This window comes from Delphinus delphis, chromosome 18 (genome assembly GCF_949987515.2).
Source record: "Delphinus delphis chromosome 18, mDelDel1.2, whole genome shotgun sequence".
Classification (NCBI taxonomy): domain Eukaryota; kingdom Metazoa; phylum Chordata; class Mammalia; order Artiodactyla; family Delphinidae; genus Delphinus; species Delphinus delphis.
In genome coordinates, this window is record NC_082700.1 from 21,562,427 (window position 1) to 21,583,751 (window position 21,325).

General features: G+C 41.8%; 2 protein-coding genes and 1 non-coding gene across 4 annotated transcripts in view; 1 reads left to right on the top strand and 2 right to left on the bottom strand.

The window, feature by feature from the left end:
• Positions 1–4,326, bottom strand: part of GPALPP1 (GPALPP motifs containing 1) — a 34,720-nt gene extending 30,394 nt beyond the window's left edge. For both annotated transcript variants that reach the window (XM_059995481.1, XM_059995480.1), the window contains exon 1: positions 4,144–4,326. In XM_059995481.1, coding sequence (XP_059851464.1) covers positions 4,144–4,231 — 88 coding nt within the window. In that variant the 5' untranslated portion in view covers positions 4,232–4,326. The remainder of the gene's footprint in view (positions 1–4,143) is intronic.
• Positions 4,327–4,429: 103 nt separating this feature from the next.
• Positions 4,430–21,325, top strand: part of NUFIP1 (nuclear FMR1 interacting protein 1) — a 44,431-nt gene continuing 27,535 nt past the window's right edge. Inside the window, exons 1-5 of the mRNA XM_059995948.1 lie at positions 4,430–4,866; positions 7,135–7,217; positions 8,370–8,468; positions 9,207–9,269; positions 9,921–9,997. Of these exons, the coding sequence (XP_059851931.1) occupies positions 4,455–4,866; positions 7,135–7,217; positions 8,370–8,468; positions 9,207–9,269; positions 9,921–9,997 (734 nt within the window). The 5' untranslated portion in view covers positions 4,430–4,454. The remainder of the gene's footprint in view (positions 4,867–7,134; positions 7,218–8,369; positions 8,469–9,206; positions 9,270–9,920; positions 9,998–21,325) is intronic.
• On the bottom strand, positions 14,054–14,160 carry LOC132413972 (U6 spliceosomal RNA). Its single transcript, XR_009516856.1, has one exon. It is a non-coding gene; the product is annotated as a U6 spliceosomal RNA (small nuclear RNA).

Genomic DNA, 21,325 nt, shown 5'->3' on the forward strand with positions numbered 1-21,325 from the left:
TTGCAGTGGCTTCTCTTGTTGCAGAGTATGGGCTCTAGGCGTGTGGGCTTAAGCAGTTGTGGCACGTGGGCTCAGTAGCTGTGGCTCACGGGCTCTAGAGCGCAGGCTCAGTCGTTGTGGCACACGGGCTTAGTTGCTCTGCGGCACGTGGGATCTTCCCGGACCAGGGCTTGAACCCGTGTCCCCTGCATTGGCAGGTGGACCCTCAACCACTGCACCAACAGGGAAGCCCCCTAGCTTCACTTTTTTTTTAATAGGTATCACTTCGAAACTATATAAAATGTCTCAAAAAATTGTTTTAGGCATTTGTAATGAACTATTCCATCTCTTTCCTAAAGCAGTGATGCGCGTCATTAAGGTAGCTCTTCTACTGCAATGGTAATTTTACAAGTAGATTACAACTTCCATGAAAATAGATTATGTCATATATTCCATATGTTTCCCTTGTAATATCTATCACACAGAATTATGCATACAAAAAGAAGTACTAAGTATAAAGCACATTAAATCTCATTATAGATCAGCGATCGATTATAATAGGAAACACTGACTCTGAACCCCAATTAAACAAACGTTATTCCCTCCAAAGCAGTTCCATTCTTCTCATTAGCAGACTTAAACTGCAAAAAAATTATACTGTTATACTTTGAATTTCAACAATAAAGATTTGTGGAAATTTATTTTGCTCTCTTGTTATATACATATTTTTAAAATAATCTTGATTTTGCCTGTTGACTGGCAAAGTCTAAAATATTTACTATCTGGTTCAGGAAAAGCTTGCTGATCCTGTGACCGGATTAAGTCATGGAAATGTCAATAAGGAGCATCCAACTGTCTTTTTTTTTTTTTTTTTTTTTGCGGTACGTGGGCCTCTCACTGTTGTGGCCTCTCCCGTTGCGGAGCACAGGCTCCAGCCGCGCAGGCTCAGCGGCCATGGCTCACGGGCCCAGCTACTCCGTGGCATGTGGGATCTTCCCGGACCGGGGCACGAACCCGTGTTCCCTGCATCGGCAGGCGGACTCTCAACCACTGCACCACCAGGGAAGCCCCAACTGTCTTTTGATGGGAGTAGGTAGTGACGTCAGTGGTGCAGTGGTTAAGAATCTGCCTGCCAATGCAGGGGACAAGGGTTCAAGCCCTGGTCCGGGAAGATCCCACATGCCGTGGAGCAACTAAGCCCGTGCGCCACAACTACTGAGCCTGCGCTCTAGAGCCTGTGCGCCACAACTACTGAGCCTGTGCTCTAGAGCCCGTGTGCCGCAAATACTAAACCCACGTGCCACAACTACTGAAACCCGTGCGCCTAGAGACCATGCTCCGCAACAAGAGAAGCCACTGCAATGAGAAGCCCGCGCACCGCAATGAAGAGTAGCCCCCCCGGCTCAGCAATGAGGACCCAACACAGCCAAAAATAAATAAATAAATTAATTTTAAAAAACCCCAAACAAACGTGATGGTTGGGCTGAGGCTAAAAGATGAGATTGAGTTAGCAGGGCAAAGGGAGTGTGGATTGGAGGAAGAGTGGCCCAGGCAGAGGGAAAAGCATCTGCAAAGAATTAAAGCCTAAGGGCCTGGCACATCTAGAAATGTGTTCAGAGTGGCTGGAACCAAGAGAAGAGAGGAGGGATCACCAGGAGGAAATGTGGCTGTGAGGTCAAACGAGGTCAGGACTGAAAAGGGTGCCTTGAATTTAGCAAAAGGGTGCTGAGACGATTGGTGGGTGGTCTTCATTTACTTCCACAGTGAAATTGGTGAGAGTGGTCTCCGTGGATTGGCAAGAACAGAAGCCAGAATGCAGTGGGTTAAGGAGAAAATGGGGAGGATCCAGAGTTGGTCAGAGAGAAAGAGGAGTAGCTACTGGGGGATGTGGAGTAGTCTTCATGAAGATGGGAACGATTTGAATGTTCTGGTTAAATGCTAAGGGCAAGGAGTGCCCAGGACTAGTGAGGGAAGGGGTTCCGAGTAAAAATGGAAGGATTAGCCTTGGAAGGAGGTAGTTCCCCTCTTGCATTATAATCAAAGGGAAGACGAAAGAGTTGGGCAGAGGTTTGGGAAAGTTTTTAGGTACTGTGCCAAGAAAAGTGAGCAAGTTCTCTTAAGATGGCATCTACTTTTTCTGTGAAGTAGATGGAGAGAGAGTGTAAAGAAGAAAGAGAAGGTTTTAAAAAGCCATGGTTGATCATGGGGGAGGAGACCTGCGTGGGGAAACGTCTGAGGATGGCTGGGCAGAACTGTGGACCCAGCCAGGGAGAAGACTATAGTTTTTAGCAGCATTAGCCTGTGGAGGGGTGAGGCTTCTTCTAGCAGCACTTGGAAGCCTGGGTGTGGGCTCATCAGGGGTGAACGACTGGACTGATCCAGGGCTGAGTTTTTGCTAGATGGGTTTAACAGAATACTAAATGGGATAAGGCAGCTGAAAACACTGGCAAGAGACGGCATGAATGGACGGACCATGGAGGCTAAGTTGAGCGGGGACAGAAGTAATTAAAGGAAATTTAAGGCCAAAACAGACTGAGGCAGAGATCACATGGCTCAATGAGACTAAAAACAAAAAAATAAAATAAAAAAATTGTAATGAGAGTAACTGAGTAAGAATGATGGATGAATAAGGGGTTCTGGCTGAGAATAAGATCTGAATTTAAATTTTCTGAGATGGGGAAATTCTCTGGCGGTCCAGTGGTTAGAACTCCATGATCTCACTGCCAAGGGCCCGGGTTCAATCCCTGCTCAGGGGACTAAGATCCTATAAGCTGCACAGTACGGCCCCAAAAAAAAAAAAAAAAAAAATTTTCAGAGGTGGAATAGGATCCAGTGTGTGACTGCAAATGTGGCTGGGATGAGTGGCGTGAAGGTTGCCGCAGATGAGGAGAATAAAGTCAGAGTCAAAAGAGCCCAGGCTCCACTCAGCTTACACAAAGCAGTGTCTGGAGTATGCAGACTGGTCTTGAGAAAACATCTGCACCCCCGTGTTTTTAACATGATCTCAGAGGACATTTCCCAGCACTCAATTTTCCAGAGTATTCAAATAAAATTAAATTGGTCCATCTCAGACCTGTGTGCTACATAAAAAGTTTGGTTAACCCCACTTTTCTTCAACCTTAGTTGAATGGAACCTTCCTTGCTAAAATAAAAGCCTAACTTTTTAACAGCTATAGCAGAAACAAGACTTGGAAAGAAATCTCTAGATGGAAACACGGCCTCTGGGTAGTCGAAGAATGCAAATTAGATTCAGAAATGGAAGAGTTATTCTTCCAGCTTTGCTCTTTGCCAACTTCAGTCAGTCCCAGGCTACAAATTAGTACAAACATGAAAGGAGATGGATACTCATCACGGAGGAGTCTGAGAAGCATTTATTTGGCAAATACGAGGTGCCTGCTATGTGTTAAGGCTAGAAGACTATAGTGCAATGGCGGAGACAGATATGTCAGCGAGTTATTCGAAAACAGTGTATTAAATATGTGACGTAAGTAAGTAGGCAAAAAACCCGTGGGTAAAGAGGAGGGCGTGACAACGCTTGGGAGAGTGTGGAAAGCCTTCACTGAGGTGACACTGAAGTTAGGGCTTGAAGGATGAGGTGGGAGTTTGTCAGGTACGTCAAGAAGAGTAGGGCGAGGGCCGAAGGAGCCTAGAGAATTGAAGAACTGCGCAGAAACTCGGATTGGTTTGAGCTCTGAGCCGTGTGTGTCAGGACAGGACGAGAGGCTAGGAAGGCAGGTCGGGGGCTAGGGCGCAGAGGTTCGGAGTACGGGCTTCGCTCTAAGTCGGGCTCCACCACTTACCTAACTGTGTGGTATGCGCAACAGCCTGGGCCTCAGTGTCCCCATTTGCAACACGAAATAATAATCTTTACCTTATACAGCGGCCAAGAGTATTAAATCATTGAATGTGCATCGATCGTTTAGCACAGCGTCCAGCCCATCGAGAACTAAATGCGAATACTTCTTGGTGATAATGATTACCAGGCCAAAGCTCGTTTCTACAGGCCCCACGGCCACGCTTGGGAAGGAACGTTAGCTCGGGTGGGGCCGCGCCCACTCGCCACTCCTCCGCCCTCCCGGGCCTCGGGACCAGTACTCTGAGAACTGGGCCTGGCCAGAGACGGGGTGGGAGGGCCTGGCGGGCAGGGGACATGCCGCCGCTTACCGGGGCTGGGGTCCCGCTCCTCGTCCTCCGCTGACCCGCTGGCCTTGAAGCCGGGCGGCAGTGCCGGCCCGATAAGATCCCTCGCCATCCGCGGTGGCAGACACTGGTCTCGCACACAGGTGTATCCACGCCGAGTCAAACCCCCCCCCCGAGGTAGCCCGCCATACGCGGAAAATGAGGGAAGCTTTTCCGGCCCCGACCAATGACGTGGCAGCCTGTGATTGGCTGGCCTGTCTCATTAGTGGTAACGGAAGTGACGCCTAAGGCTTGCTCCACACTTCGCACGCTGGCTTCCCTACTAGGTGGATGGCATGGGTGAGCCGGCAAGTGGTTGCGTGACTCGCACGGGGTGGGTTTCAGCTCCCGAGGTGACCCCCACTTTGGAGCCTCTGAGCGACGGTGCCTCGCTGCCGGACAACTGGATGTTCTGGGCGATGCTGCCGGCTCCGCCACCACCGCCTTCGTCGCTTCCCGCAGGAGGGTCCGAGCTTTCCTCAAAGGCGCAGCCCCCCGCGGAGGCCCAGAGCCTCCCCGAGGCGCCTCCCCCCTTTGACGCCCAGATTCTTCCCGGGGCACAGCCCCCTTTCGACGCCCAGTCCCCCCTTGATTCTCAGCGTCAACTCAATGGCCAGCCTTCCTGGAATTTCCAGGCTTCAACATCATGGTACTGGACACAGTCTCCTGGTGTTCTTCCTTGGCATCGGCAGCCCCACAACACTCCGGGTAGGTTGTTACTCCTCTCTGTACCACCCCTTACCTTTCCTTTTCCCTTCTTCCCACTCCTTTTCCACCCTTGTTGCTCTCTCCCCTTCTGATACTGCCTTTGCACTCTTGGAGTCTGGTCATTAATGTCTCACAGTTCGTTCCAGTTATGTTTTTCCTGCCTGTTCATTCAGTTTAACAATTATTTATTGAATTCCAACTATGAACCAGGCAGGGGAGATATAGCAGTGAACAAAACGTACAAATATCCTTATTTTGAGCTTAAATCTCCTGGTGTAGGAAGACAGACAATAAACAAAAGAAAGCAGTGTGTATTAGAAGGCAGTGAGTGCTATGGAGAGAGAGCAGAGTGACAGGCAGTGCGGTTTTAAATGTCAGTGTCAGTCGTACGTAAGATGACATTGGAGCAAAGACTTCAGGGAGGTGAGGGATCAGAGCAGAGCATGTATCTGGGGGATAGCGGTACAGGCAGAGGGACCTGCAAGTGCAAAGGCAGAAGCTGTAGATCAGAATGGAACCCAGTGAGGCAAGAAAGGACTGAGCCTGGGGTGGAGCCGTAGGCAATAGAGGAAGAGGGCCTTGTAGATCGTGGGACTTCTACTGTTATGATATGTTTAGTTCAGGGGAGTGGCATGCTTTGATTTATGTTTTCAAAGGGTTAATATGGCTACTGATTGGAAATGACGGAAAGGGAGATGAGTTAAGAAGGTATTGCAGTTAACCTGGTGAGAGATACTGGGGACTTGGACCAAGGTGGAGCTCAGGAGGTGATGAGAAGTAGTTGGATTCTAGATATATCTTGAAAGTAGGGTAGGGTCAGCAAAATTTGTTGAGGAATTGGATGTGGGATGGGATGTAAAGAGGAGACGAGAATAACTTAAAGTTTTTTGCCAAGCAAGTGGAAGGATGAGGGAGTAGATTTGGAAAGGAGACCAGGAGTTGAGTTTAGAATATGATTTGTGTCAAGTAGAGATACTGAACTGGCTGTTAGCTATTAGTTTGTACTTTCAGGGGAGGTTTGTGGCTAGAGCTGTAAATCGGGGTGTCATTAGCATAGAGATCATATTTAAAGCCATGCAATTGTTCGCTTAGAACAATTCAATTTACATTAAGTTGAATCCAAATCAGTGTTTACTGTATGCCTAATGCTGGGGATATGAATGTGCCTAAGACAGTCCCAAGCGAGGTGAGATGGGTTCATAAATATAAATCACAGTGCAGTGTGACTGGTGATAGAGGCATATAAAGGAGATTTCAGAGTATGGAGAAAGTTGGGGAAAACTTTTGGAAGAAGTGTATTGGGAGATGTTTAATATTCTGGAAGAGATACTTTTTAGGTGGAAGCAAAGAGGTGTCAGTGCAAGGTGAGTTCTGAAGGTTGCAGTGTTCTGGTGTGACTGAAGCATAGTATGTGGAAGGTACAGGGAAGAGCAGGGTGAAAAAACAAAGTGGGATCTCATCGAAGGACTCAAGGAAGCTACTTGCTTCCAGGGTCTTGAGCAGGGTTGTGATGACTGGAGGATTATTTTTGTGGTGTCAGTGTGCAGGGTCTGTTGGAAGAGAGGACTTAGGAACTGGAAGCCAGTCTGGAAGGCTGTCACAGTGATCTGGGTGAAAGATCAAGGTTTCAGAGTTGGGTCATCGCAATAAGAAAGGAAAAATATTTGAGAAGAAATGTATTTCACAAGGGTCTGTTTTCCTGATGTAAAATTGATGCTGAAAGAGGTCCATTCGGCTCCAGCACCATTTACATTTCTTTTTTCTGTTTAAAAACATATATATTTATTTATTTGTTTGGCTGCGCTGGGCCTTAGTTGCGGCACATGGGATCTTCATTGCGGCGTGTGGGATCTTTAGTTGCAGCATGTGGGCTCTTAGTTGCGGCACGTGGGATCTAGTTCCCTGACCAGGGATTGAACCCAGGCCCCCTGCATTGGGAGCACAGAGTCAACTACTAGACCACCAGGGAAGTCCCCAGTTTATGTTTCTAATGTTTGAAATAACTACAAGGAATTTTACCAGGTTAGCTTGTCCATTCCTTTACTTAGACATCCAAAGCATCTATGGACATGTAATCTTACCAATATGTATTAATTTGAAAAATGTTTATTTGGTAAACTAGTCTTAATCTTTGTTAATTTGTTTGAATTACTATTCTGCCTAGAAGTAGTTTACCACTGTTTTTCTCAAGTATTTATGACATTCTGTAGCAAAATTTTAAATAATTGTATAGTTGCAAACATTTCTGGGTCTCATTTTGTTTTTCAGTTAAACATTCTTATCTTCCACGAAAACATGATGCAAAGGTCAATGACTTCAACATGTCTCCCAGGAGAAAACAGAAAAAAAGGGTATTTTTTAAGATGTTCTTGAATGTGACACTTTGGTCCCTATGTCACTGTTTCATATCTTGTGTTTCAATCATAACTGTCTCAGTGTTTTGCATTCATTATTGACACAGCAGAGCCTTGCATAAAAGGATCTTTAAGGGTCTTGGCTGTAAGTAAAAACTTCAAGCAAAATCTTTTTGAGAAATAAATGGAGAAATTGTAGAAAAAGAAAACATTTAATCCATTTCAGTATAGTATCAGGAGTAAATATAATGGGGAATTATGATTACAGATAAATGTAAATGTTATTAAACTTCAATGAAGTAAACAAAAGTGTAATATGTATATTATACATAATATATATTATATATTTAATTTATTTATTTTACTAGCATATTGGGAGGAGAAGGATGAAATTAAAAGTTTTTGTTTTTTTTAATGAGGAACAACCCTTCATTATGTTCAGAAACTGAGTCTTAAAATAGGCTTCTTTTATTCTGATGTAGCTTATAATCTGGTCTTTCAACTTTTAAGATGTGTAAATAATTTTATTAGTTTAGAATAAATTGAGTAAATCTACAGCATGAGATTAGTACCCTTCATTTCGGCATCAAAACTATGTAACTAATATTAACAAAATATTGTGAAAGTATGTTTATTAACATAATCTCAACATTGAACAATTGGGGCCCTATATAGCCTATCATTGTAATAATCATTTTTGTTTTATGTTTAAACATAAAAGTAGTAAATTGGGAATTAAAAAAAACTAATATTTACCTAAATAGTTCTTTTTTTCTCATTCTGTAGTTAAAATATACACACACGCACGCACGCACTTGTTTTTCCTAAAAGAAGAAATACTGTTTTTACCCTGAATATTTATTTTTAGGTCATTTTGACATATGGTCTATTAAGTTTTAATTAGATTACCAATTTTAAATCTACTCACAATTTATATTAGCTTTACTCAGATTTAAAATTTTTTAACAAGCCTGGCTTTTCCTAATGTATTTGTTAAAAATAAAAACAGAATCATCCCTTCATTAAAAATGTATTCAGAAGTGTTTGCCACCTGTAAGGGTTGTGTGAAGAATCAAAATATGTACTGTATTTTTACTGATGATTAGAGTTCTCACCAAAAGCCTAATGCCTCTTCATTTTTGTTTGCAGAAAAGAAAGGAACCAGTTTTTCACTATTTTTGTGATACCTGTGATCGTGGTTTTAAAAATCAAGAGAAGTATGATAAACACATGTCCGAACATATGAAAGTAGGTTTTCTTAGTTGTCCTGATATTTATTTAGCAAAATGGGGGTATTTGGTAGAAATTCTGAGCTTCCTTCCCTTAAAAGTTTATAGTTTTCATAGAAATGTTGTTAGATGACTTGCCAAATTGGGACAGTAACTCTGGGATTTGCAGTTTGAGGGTGGGAAGCCCACTGCTTCAGGAAGTGTGAGATGACAGTAAAAGAGAAGGGAGGTCTGGCAGCTGTTTGTATGTATGCGCCTCGTCTGCTCTGTGAGAGGCTGGGCCTCTCCTCCGGTTGCTCCGTGCGCCTTTGTGAGTTCTTTCTCCTTTAAGGCTGCCCTTGACTAACCACACAGTGTAATTTGCCTTGGCCCAGCACCGTCTACGGGTGGTTTACACCGTATTAAGTACTTTTAACCAGGATATTTGAGAAGTAAAAAAGTTAAAAAGAAAGTTCTTAGTTTGGAAAGGTTCTCTTTCAGTTTGTAGGCGTGCCCCTTAACTTTAGGAATTAAGAACATTTTACAACATTGCTGATGTCGTGCATTCACTCAAGTGGAGAAGTAAATGATACGCATTACCGTACTGTATACTTAGAGAGTGCAACTCTGTTTGGAGTGATTTTTGTTTTAGGTATTCAGTGATAACACCACATAGATGGGATGCTATGTAATATGACCAGAATATGTCTGTATATATAGTAGTAAGGTAAATTTTTTATGGAAAACATTGAGTAGCCTTTCTTAAAAATTCTTACAGTGCCCTGAGGTAGATTGCTCTTTTAGTGCACATGAGAAGATTGTCCAATTCCATTGGAGAAATGTAAGTTCTTTTTTTGTTTGCTTGTTACATGCTCTTTTTATTTCATTGATTTATTATCTTCATAGCTCTCTATTTACATAGCCTACTAACGAGTAACATTCACAGAACAGTGTACTTTGTAAGGCATTTTTACATCTACTCTTCAATTTTATCCTTGTAAGCCACTGTGTAAAGTAAATAAATCTTGGCCCTATTTAACAGATTGGTAAAATGATTTGCCCAGGGTCTCAGAGCTGACCCCTGCACTTGAATTTCATGATGGCAAATTCTGTTTTACTATACCATGCTGTTTCAAATTGTTTTGTATATTCATTATTTCTCTAGCTAACTTTCTTAACTTTGGTTGGTAGGTAATTCATTTGGGTATTTAATATCAATCAAGTATTCGGTGACATTTACTTTGTAACCAAAATGATATTATGACTTTTTTCCTATCAGTAGTACTAATCTAAAGACAAGAGAAAAATTCTTTTTCCTTTAAAGGAAAAGTCATAATAAGGATAGATAAAGTTTGCTTACTTAGTTTTAAAATTGTCTCTGCTAGTAAATTTACTTTTGGGCACACAGTCTCCATTATCCCCCATAACATTTGAGATTTAGTCAAAAGCATACAATACGCTTCTTGATATTCAGCAGACATTTTCCCCTTAGACGCATGCTCCTGGTATGAAGAAAATCAAGTTAGACACTCCAGAGGAGATTGCAAGATGGAGGGAAGAAAGAAGAAAGTGAGTAAAGAGTTAAGAACTAGTCAAACAATTTTCTTTTACTGTGGCAAGGCTGAGGACTTGAAAATAATGACCGTTCTGGCCCTACGGAACAATTTGAAAAAGGAAATTTCGTCTTTTGTTATTTATTTATTGAAATTTTTGAATTTTATTTTATTTATTTTTTAAAATATTTAATTTATTTTTTTATACAGCAGGTTATTAGTCCTCAATGAATTTTATTTATGTTTTTATACAGCAGGTTCTTATTAGTCATCAGTTTTATGCACATCAGTGTATACATGTCAATCCCAATCACCCAATTCATCACACCACCACCCCCACCACCCCCCCCGTGGCTTTCCCCCCTGGTGTCTGTACGTTTGTCCTCTACATCTGTGTCTCAACTTCTGCCCTGCAAACCAGTTCATCTGTACCACTTTTCTAGGTTCCACATACATGCGTTAACGTACGGTATTTGTTTTTCTCTTTCTGACTGACAGTCTCTAGATCCATCCACGTCTCAACAAATGACCCAATTTCGTTCCTTTTTATGGCTGAGTAATATTCCATTGTATATATGTACCACATCTTCTCTATCCATTCATCTGTCGATGGGCATTTAGGTTGCTTCCATGACCTGGCTATTGTAAATAGTGCTGCAGTAAACATTGGGGTACATGTGTCTCTTTGAATTATGGTTTTCTCAGGGTATATGCCCAGTAGTGGGATTGCTGGGTCATATGGTAATTCTATTTTTAGTTGTTTAAGGAACCTCCATACTGTTCTCCATAGTGGCTGTATCAATTTACATTCCCACCAACAATGCAAGAGGGTTCCCTTTTCTTCACACCCTCTCCAGCATTTGTTGTTTGTGGATTTTCTGATGATGCCCATTCTAACTGGTGTGAGGTGATATCTCATGGTAGTTTTCAGTTGCATTTCTCTAATAATTAGTGATGTTGAGCAACTTTTCATGTGCTTCTTGGCCATCTGTATGTCTTCTTTGGAGAAATGTCTATTTAGGTCTACTCCCCATTTTTGAATTGGGTTGTTTGTTTTTTTAATATTGAGCTGCATGAGCTGTTTATATATTTTAGAGATTAATCCATTGTTCGTTGATTCGTTTGCAGATATTTTCTCCCATTCTGAGGGTTGTCTTTTCGTCTTGTTTATGGTTTCCTTTGCTGTGCAAAAGCTTTGAAGTTTCATTAGGTCCCATTTGTTTATTTTTGTTTTTATTTCCATGACTCTAGGAGGTGGCTCAAAAAAGATCTTGCTGTGATTTATGTCAAAGAGTGTTCTTCCTATGTTTTCCTCCAGGAGTTTTACAGTGTCTGGTCTTGCATTTAGGTCTCTAATCCATTTTGAGTTTATTTTTGTGTATGGTGTTAGGGAGTGTTCTAATTTCATTCTTTTACATGTAGCTGTCCAGTTTTCCCAGCACCACTTATTGAAGAGACTGTCTTTTCTCCATTGTATATCCTTGCCTCCTTTGTCATAGATTAGTTGACCATAGGTGTGTGGGTTTACCTCTGGGCTTTCTATCTTGTTCTATGTTTCTGTTTTTGTGCCAGTACCATATTGTCTTGATTACTGTAGCTTTATAGTATAGTCTGAAGTCAGGGAGTCTGATTCCTCCAGCTCCATTTTTTCCCCTCAACACTTTGGCTATTTGGGGTCTTTTGTGTCTCCATACAAATTTTAAGATTTTTTGTTCTAGTTTTGTAAAAAATACCATTGGTAATTTGATAGGGATTGCATTGAATCTGTAGATTGCTTTGGGTAGTACAGTCATTTTCACAATATTGATTCTTCCAATCCCAGAACATGGTATATCTCTCCATCTGTTGGTATCATCTTTAATTTCTTTCATCAGTGTCTTATAGTTTTCTGCATACAGGTCTTTTGCCTCCCTAGGTAGGTTTATTCCTAGGTATTTTATCCATTTTGTTGCAGTGGTAAATGGGAGTGTTTCCTTAATTTCTCTTTCAGATTTTTCATCATTAGTGTATAGGAATGGAAGACATTTCTGTGCATTAATTTTGTATCCTGCAACTTTACCAAATTCATTGATTAGCTCTAGTAGTTTTCTGGTGGCATATTTACGATTCTCTATGTATAGTATCATGTCATCTGCAAACAGTGACAGTTTTACTTCTTCTTTTCCAATTTGTATTCCTTTTATTTCTTTTTCTTGTCTGATTGCCATGGCTAGGACTTCCAAAACTATGTTGAATAATAGTGGTGAGAGTGGACATCCTTGTCTTGTTCCTGATCTTGTTCCTGAGGAAATGCTTTCAGTTTTTCACCATTGAGAATGATGTTTACTGTGGGTTTGTCACATATGGCCTTTATTATGTTGAGGTAGGTTCCCTCTATGCCCACTTTCTGGAGAGTTTTTATCATAAATGGGTGTTGAATTTTTTCAAAAGCTTTTTCTGCATCTATTGAGATGATCATATGGTTTTTCTTCTTCAATTTGTTAATATGGTGTAACACATGGATTGATTTGCGTATATTGAAGAATCCTTGCATCCCTGGGGTAAATCCCACTTGATCATGGTGTATGATCCTTTTAATGTGTTGTTGGATTCTGTTTGCTAGTATTTTGTTGAGGATTTTTGCATCTATATTCATCAGTGATATTGGTCTGTAATTTTCTTTTTTTGGAGTATCTTTGTCTGGTTTTGGTATCAGGGTGATGGTGGCCTCAAATTATGAGTTTGGGAGTGTTCCTCCCTCTGCTATATTTTGGAAGAGTTTGAGAAGGGTGGGGGATAGCTCTTCTCTAAATGTCTGATAGAATTTGCCTGTGAAGCCATCTGGTCCCGGACTTTTGTTTGTTGGAAGATTTTTAATCACAGTTTCAATTTCATTACTTGTGATTGGTCTGTTCATATTTTCTATTTCTTCCTGGTTCAGTCTTGGAAGGTTATACCTTTCTAAGAATTTGTCCATTTCTTCCAGGTTGTCCATTTATTGGCATAGAGTTGCTTGTAGTGGTCTCTTAGGATGCTTTGTATTTCTGCAGTGTCTGTTGTAACTTCTCCTTTTTCGTTTCTAATTTTAATGAGTCCTCTCCCTCTTTTTCTTGATGAGTCTGGCTAATGGTTTATCCATTTTGTTTATCTTCTCAAAGAACCAACTTTTAGTTTTATTGATCTTTGCCACTGTTGTGTTTGTTTCTATTTCATTTATTTCTACTCTGATCTTTATGATTTCTTTCCTTCTGCTAACTTTGGGTTTTGTTTGTTCTTCTTTCTCTAGTTCCTTTAGGTGTAAGGTTAGATTGTTTATTTGAGATGTTTCTTGTTTCTGGAGGTGGGCTTGTATTGCTATAAACTTTGCTCTTAGAACTGCTTTTGCTGCATCCCATAGGTTTTGGATTGTCGTGTTTTCATTGTCATTTGTCTCTAGGTATTTTTTGATTTCCTCTTTGATTTCTTCAGTGATCTCTTGGTTATTAAGTAGTGTATTATTTAGCCTCCATGTGTTTGTAATTTTTACATTTTTTTCGCTGTAATTGATTTCTAATCTCATAGCCTTGTGGTCTGAAAAGATGCTTGATATGATTTCAATTTTCTTAAATTTACTGAGGCTTGATTTGTGACCCAAGATGTGATCTATCCTGGAGAATGTTCCGTGTGCACTTGAGAAGAAAGTGTAATCTGCTGTTTTGGGAAGGCATGTCCTATAAATATCAATTAAATCTCTCTGGTCTATTGTGTCATCTGAAGCTTGTGTTTCCTTATTAATTTTCTGTCTGGATCATCTGTCCATTGGTGTAAGTGAGGTGTTAAAGTCCCCCACTATTATTGTGTTACTGTCAATTTCCTCTTTTATAGCTGTTAGCAGTTGCCTTACGTATTGAGATGCTCCTATGTTGGGTGCATGTATATTTATAATTGTTATATCTTCTTCTTGGAATGATCCCTTGATCATTATGTAGTGTCCTTCCTTGTTTCTTGTAACATTCTTTATTTTAAAATCTATTTTATGTGGTGTGAGTATTGCTACTCCAGCTTTCTTTTGATTTCCATTTGCATGGAATATCTTTTTTTTTTTTTTTTAGGAAAAAATATGGAACGCTTCACGAATTTGCGTGTCATCCTTGCGCAGGGGCCATGCTAATCTTCTCTGTATCGTTCCAATTTTAGTATATGTGCTGCCGAAGCGAGCACTGGAATATCTTTTTCCATCCCCTCACTTTCAGTCTGTGTGTCCCTAGGTCTGAAGTGGGTCTCTTGTAGACAGCATATATATGGGTCTTATTTTTGTATCCAACCTGTGTCTTTTGGTTGGAGCCTGTGTCTTTTGGTTGGAGCATTCAATCCATTCATGTTTAAGGTAATTATCGATATGTATGTTCCTATGACCATTTTCTTAATTGTTTTGGGTTTGTTTTTGTAGGTCCTTTTTCTTCTCTTGTGTTTCCTGCCTAGAGAAGTTCTTTAGCATTTGTTTTAAAGCTGGTTTGGTGGTTCTGAATTCTCTGAGCTTTTGCTTGTCTGTAAAGGTTTTAATATCTCTGCTGAATCTAAATGAGATCCTTGCTGGGTAGAGTAATCTTGGTTGTAGGTTCTTCCCTTTCATCACTTTAAGTATATCATGCCACTCCCATCTGGCTTGTAGAGTTTCTGCTAAGTCAGCTGTTAACGTTATGCGAGTTCCCTTGTATGTTATTTGTTGTTTTTCCCTTGCTGCTTTCAATAATTTTTCTTTGTCTTTAATTTTTGCCAATTTGATTGCTTTGTGTCTTGGCGTGTTTCTCCTTTGGTTTATCCTATATGGGACTCACTGTGCTTCCTGGTCTTGGGTGGCTATTTCCTTTCCCATGTTAGGGAGGTTTTCGACTCTAATCTCTTCAAATATTTCCTCTGGTCCTTTCTCTCTCTCTTCTCCTTCTGGGACCCCTATAATTCGAATGTTGTTGCGTTTAATGTTGTCCCAGTGGTCTCTTAGGCTGTCTTCATTTCTTTTCATTCTTTTTTATTTATTCTGTTCCACAACAGTGAATTCCACCATTCTGTCTTCCAGGTCACTTATCCGTTCTTCTGCCTCAGTTATTCTGCTATTGATTCCTTCTAGTGTAGTTTTCATTTCAGTTATTGTAATGTTCATCTCTGTTTGTTTGTTCTTTAATTCTTGGTCTTTGTTAAACATTTCTTGCATCTTCTCGATCTTTGCCTCCATTCTTTTTCTGAGGTCCTGGATCATCTTCACTATCATGATTCTGAATTCCTTTTCTGGAAGGTTGCCTATCTCCACTTCACTTAGTTGTTTTTCTGGGGTTTCTTCTTGTTCCTTCATCTGGTACATAGCCCTCTGCCTTTTCATCTTGTCTGTCTTTCTGTGAATGTGGTTTTTGTTCTACAGGCTGCAGGATTGTAGTTCTTCTTGCTTCTGCTGTCTGCCCTCTGGTGGATGAGGCTATCTGAGAGGCTTGTGCAGGTTCCCTGATTGGAGGGACTGGTGGTGGGTAGAGCTGGATGTTGCTCTGGTGGGCAGAGCTCAGCAAAACTTTAATCTGCTTGACTGCTGATGGGTGGGGCTGGGTTCCCTCCCTGTTGGTTGTTTGGCCTGAGGCGACCCAACACTGGAGCCTACCTGGGCTCTTTGGTGGGGCTAATGGCAGACTCTGGGAGGGCTCATGCCAAGGAGTACTTCCCGGAACTTCTGCTGCCAGTGTCCTTGTCCCCATGGTGAGCCACAGCCACCCCCCGCCTCTGCAGGAGACTCTCCAACACTAGCAGGTAGGTCTAGTGCAGTCTCCTATGGGGTCACTGCTCCTTCCCCTGGGTCCCGATGCTCACACTACCATGTGTGTTCCCTCCAAGAGTGGAGTCTCTGTTTCCCCCAGTACTGTCGAAGTCCTGCTGTCATATCCCACTAGCCTTCAAAGTCTGATTCTCTAGGAATTCCTCCTCCTGTTGCTGGACCCCCAGGTTGGGAAGCCTCACGTGCGGCTCAGAACCTTCACTGCAGTGGGTGGACTTCTGTGGTATAAGTGTTCTCCGGTTTGTGAGTCACCCACCCAGCAGTTATGGGATTTGATTTTATTGTGATTGCGCCCCTCCTACCGTCTCACTGTGGCTTCTCCTTTGTCTTTGGATGTAGGGTATCTTTTTTGGTGAGTTCCAGTGTCCTCCTGTCGATGATTGTCCAGCAGCTAGTTGTGATTCTGGTGTTCTCGCAAGAAGGAGTGAGAGCACATCCCTTCTGCTCCACCATCTTGGTTCAGGCTCACCCATGGAAATTTGGTCTTTTATAATGTTGCAAATATTCAATGGAAAATGACCAGTCCTAATTTTGTCATTCTTCAGAATTGGTATATAGTGACTTAGGGAGTATCATTACTTGACGTATAATAAACACACAGTATTTATTATTGCAGTTTTGATTCCTTGCATTCCCTTATAACGTTGGTAGTAGGGAATAGGACTGTAAACTATATTATATGAGGCTATTTGAATGTAGCTTTTGGTAGACCTAATAGGAACTCTTCATAAATGATGTCATAATGGGACCTTGCTCTTTGAGGGGAGCCACTACATGCCCCATCTGTTAAATATTCAATACTGAGGCAGTGATGGGTGAGTGCTATTTTTTAAAAAAATGTATAATACTTTGTTATGTTTATTGTTTTGATTACTTTAAAAAAGTTGTTGAATGATTGGAGTGTGCTAGGCAGAGGGAGTACAGCAGTGACAAGATACACACATGCCTGTCCTTATCCATAAAAAGACGAGAAATGTTTTCCTGTAATTAAAGTCTAAGAAATTTGAGTCTTACCATGTGACTTGTAGCTTTATACTTATAAGGGAAGAAAGCTTAGAAGATGTCTAGCTAGAATCTACCAATGAAAAATCCCATGAGGATGCTGTTGTCTCAGTATAGGACCAGGATACCTCATCCTGAAACAGAAGACCAAGTCAGAGCTATTAGGATGGTCAGCAGCACTTTTAAGTCAATAGCTGTTTTTCTGGAATTGAAAAATGAGGAGAGCCTCAGATAGGAAGAGTTAGCTTCACAGGTCAAGAAGGATACTTAAAAACTTTTAACCAGCAGGTTAAAGTTGTACTTCATTCAACTTAAAGTTTTCAGCTTAAAGCCCCTGTATGTGTGTATGTGAAGAGCTGTGTGAAATGTTGCACTGTTATGTGAGAGAGTTAGCTACTGCCCTTTAAAGCCTGAAAGGTAATTCTGAGGAAAACCAGCATAAACGTAAAGATTTAGAACCAACCAAGAACAAATAGAATTCAGCAAATGTGTATACAACTATCCTTTATTAATACTGTGTAAAGAGTTAGATGAGGGTGAAGGACAATCAGAGGAAATTAATTCTTAAGCAAGTAAACCTGGGTCCAGCCAGTCAGCAGTCAACATGGACTCAATGGATTTAATAGAATTTTAAGAGCATCCTTGGCTAACAAATGTAATAATCTAGGGTAAGAATCTAGGCCACCAGGAGTAGGGTATACTAGAATGCCTTTTCCTCTTTATCTCCCGGCAGAATCTTATTTATCTTGTAAGACCTGTTGGGTTTTGTTTGTTTGTTTTGCGGTATGCTGGCCTCTCACTGTTGTGGCCTCTCCCGTTGCGGACTCCAGATGAGCAGGCTCAGCAGCCATGGCTCATGGGCCCAGCCGCTCCACAGCACGTGGGATCCTCCTGGACCCGGGCATGAACCCGTGTCCCCTGCATCAGCAGGCGGACTCTCAACCACTGCGCCACCAGGGAAGCCCCCTGTTTTGTTTTTTTTAACATGTATTTATTTACTTATTTTGGCTACGCTGGATCTTAGTCGCGGCATGCGGACTACTTCTTACTTGCTGCACGCATGTGGGACCAGGGATTGAACCCAGGTCCCCAGCATTGGGAATGCAGAGTCTTACCCACTGGACCACCAGGGAAGTCCTAAGACCTGTCTTAAGTGTCACCTGATTTGTCATTCTCTTCTTCTTCTTCATTTCCTCTATCTCAATGCTGTCAGAGTGCTAGTCTGTAACAAGATAAGGAACTTGTACCAGAATATAAATCTATACCTTACTTTCTTCATTGAGAAAGTCTTCGTAAGAAGAACATGTCAGCTGAACTAAATATATTTTGTTTAGGGACATAGCTGATTTATACCCTGACATAAGTGTGTGGATTGGCTGCCAGTCCACGGACCAACCTCCCCTAAAGCATTATTCACTACTTCCTGTGTGAATACATAGCTTATTAATACAAACACAATAGCGTTTGTTGCATTATATTATAGGTGGCCCTAGTCTTAGACCTCTTTGATTCTGCTGCACTTTGCGTAGTACCTGGGATTTAGTATGTGGAGAATAAATATTTGTGGACTGAATTACCGTTAAATGGTGCAGTGTGGGAAGAACCAGTCTTGGCATTGATAAGGAGCCTTAGCCAATTGCATGGTCAAACTTAGAAGTCACAGGAGTTGGGACCATGACGTGATTTGGCTTAGTGAAGAATTCGAAGGAGTTTATGTAAAGCTCCTTGCCTCCTCTAGGTGGCTTCTTTACAGGTACAATTTTTTTCTTCTCACGATTCCACTTCACTCTAGTTTTTTGTTTTCTGTTTGTTTTGCTTATTTGTTTTTTATCTGTTGGGTGTATCTTCTTCTTACTATTTTGCACAGAGGAATAGTCAAACAAGAAGAGTTAGCTCCCCTTCCTGATACTTAGTTTTTAAAGAGCTGGTGATGACAGTATTGAAGATTATATCCTGCTAGATGGACTGGAAATTGCCTACCTGCAAAGGTTTTTCCCTGGTACTTTGCCCTGACTTTGGTCAGTTGGAAGTTGTTGCAGCTCAGTGGTGCCAGCCCCTGTTGTATATGTTTAATTCTTTTGAGGAGAATGATGATGGCTATTAGTCAGCAATGATTATAAAGCAACTGAGAAATTAACTAAGTAAGGTGTTGAATCTCTCAAGTTTTGAGTTCACTTAAGGCAATAGGGAAGTTCTGAAATGAGTTCCTGATTAACCAACTTTGGTTCTTTTATATCTAACGAGTGTTTAAATTAAGTCATTATATAAACTGGGAAAATTGGACCCACTATTAAATTAATGGTAGCCAGCTTCAGTGATTCTGTTCTACTATGTCTCTAGCTGTTCTACTCTCCCACAGTCCTCCACTCTACCCTCCTTCTCAGCATATAAGAGGAAGGACCTCATCTAGTCTGGAGGAGTGGGGTGTTCCTTGACAAAGGGCAGTTGAGCTGAACTTAGACCTAATTAGGAAGAAAGGGGAGGTAGGGGCTAGTGCACAGACAGATTGGCATGAGTATAGGAACTTGAATATAGGTAAGAGATGATAGAAGCTTTTGAAAGATGGCAGTTGTGGGGACAGAACTAGGTGGATATAGAACATAAAAATGGGCACTGTTTGGTAGTTGGACATTTGTGAGGTTGAGGAGGAAAGAGGTTTTGAGGAGATGTCCAAGTTCCTCTGTGAAAGCACCTTTGTGAAAGGTGGTGCCTGTTGCTCAGACAGGGAATCCCAGAAGAGAATCACATTTGGAGGTGTTGATTTAGGACATCGTTGAGTATGAGGAGATTCTGAGATGTCTATTTGAAGATGTTGTGTAAGCATTGGGACTCAGACCAGACTGGCTGGAGATAGATATTTTAAAATCATGAAACCATGAATGCAGAAGATATACCCCACAGAGAGAGGATAGAGTGGAGAGGGAAGATAGCCTAAAAGGGAGTTAAAACCAACAAGCCTGCTGAGCAAGAGCCAGAGAAGTAGAAGAAAACTCAGAATATGACCTGTCGTGGAAGCCAGTAGAAGGGAGGATTTCAAGAAGGAAGATGTGATTATCAGTGCAGATTGCTGTGGAAAGGTCAAATAAAACAAGAACAAAAAGTGACTGGTTTTGTGACTTGTAGGGCCCCCTTGACGTGGATTCCAGATGATTGCTCCTTGGCCCTTCTTCTTGGAGTTTCCTGCCATCTGTCTCCACAGCTCTCTGCAGCTCTGACAGCCTCCCCCATGATTCTTTTTTTTTAAAAAAATATTTATTTGGCTGCGTTGGGTCTTAGTTGCGGCAGCCGGATCTTCGTTGCGGCACATGGGATCTTTTGTTGTGGAGTGCAGGCTCTTTGTTGCTGCATGCGGGCTTGTCTCTAGTTGTGGTGCACGGGCTTTAGAGGGCACAGCCTCAGTAGTTGCGGCGTGTGGGCTCTCTAGTTGTGGCGTGTGGGCTCTAAAGTGCTCAGGCTCAGTAGTTGCGGTGTGCAGGGTTAGTTGCCCCACGGCATGCGGGATCTTAGTTCCCCAACCAGGGATCGAACCCACATCCCCTGCATTGGAAGGCGGACTCTTAACCCCTGGACCACCAGGGAAGTCCCTCCCCCGTGATTCTTAACAAGGCGGATTGCAGTTGCCTTTACCACCCTGCCCTTGGCATATATATAGATGGTCCAACAGAAGTGTGTATCCTTTGAATTCTGCTGACTTTGAGACTCACAGCTTACAGCAAAGAGTTTTCATCTGGCACCTTTTTACCTTCCAATTTCCAGTGTCCTTTACCTCCATGCAGTTTCTGCCACTTACTTTCACGGCCACCCTGTGGATCTTCTGGACTTTCTGCCCCGGAAATCTTGAAGTTGGGCTTACTCCTCTTTGGTCATAACTTGCATTTCATCCAACTGTCTCACTGTCACCTGTACCTGGTCCCGGACTAGTTGAAGCCTCCCACCTCTTACCCCCTTTACCTTCTTTTTCTCTCATCCCCCTTCTGTCTTTGCTTCTCTGCCAAGTTTAAGTCACTTCCACCACTCTCAGAAGCTCAGCTCCCCCATTCCGTTGCCCTTCGTTACACCCACCTGGCAAAATCTCAGCCCTGGCTCAGTTGCTAAGTTGTTCAAGAAAACCACACAGCTGAAGTACACTCTGCAGAGGAACGCTCAGCAGTGTTGATCACACTTAAGGAATTGACTTTGACCAACGAGGTTAGGCTATTCTCTTTGTGTTTGTTCTTTTTTCATGCAAATTGAGATGCTAGTATGCATGTATTTCTTAGTTGCACAGATGACTATTTAGAATAAAATTTAAAAATAAATTTGTTAAACTGATTTTATTTTAGCCAGGTAAAATGCCAGTGAAAACAACACCTTAGAACTGACAGTCAGGGTACTGTAATGTGGGCTTAACATATCTTTCCTGATTAATCCCACATTACTTATATGAGTTCTTTGTCCCAGCCAGACTTGGTTTTTTTCTTTTTCATATCCCAAACAAGTTTTTTGAACTTTTAACCTCTGTTTTGATCATGCTGCTTCCAGAAAATCCTCCCTTCCCTATCCTTGAAGTTCTGCTCACTGCTTTAG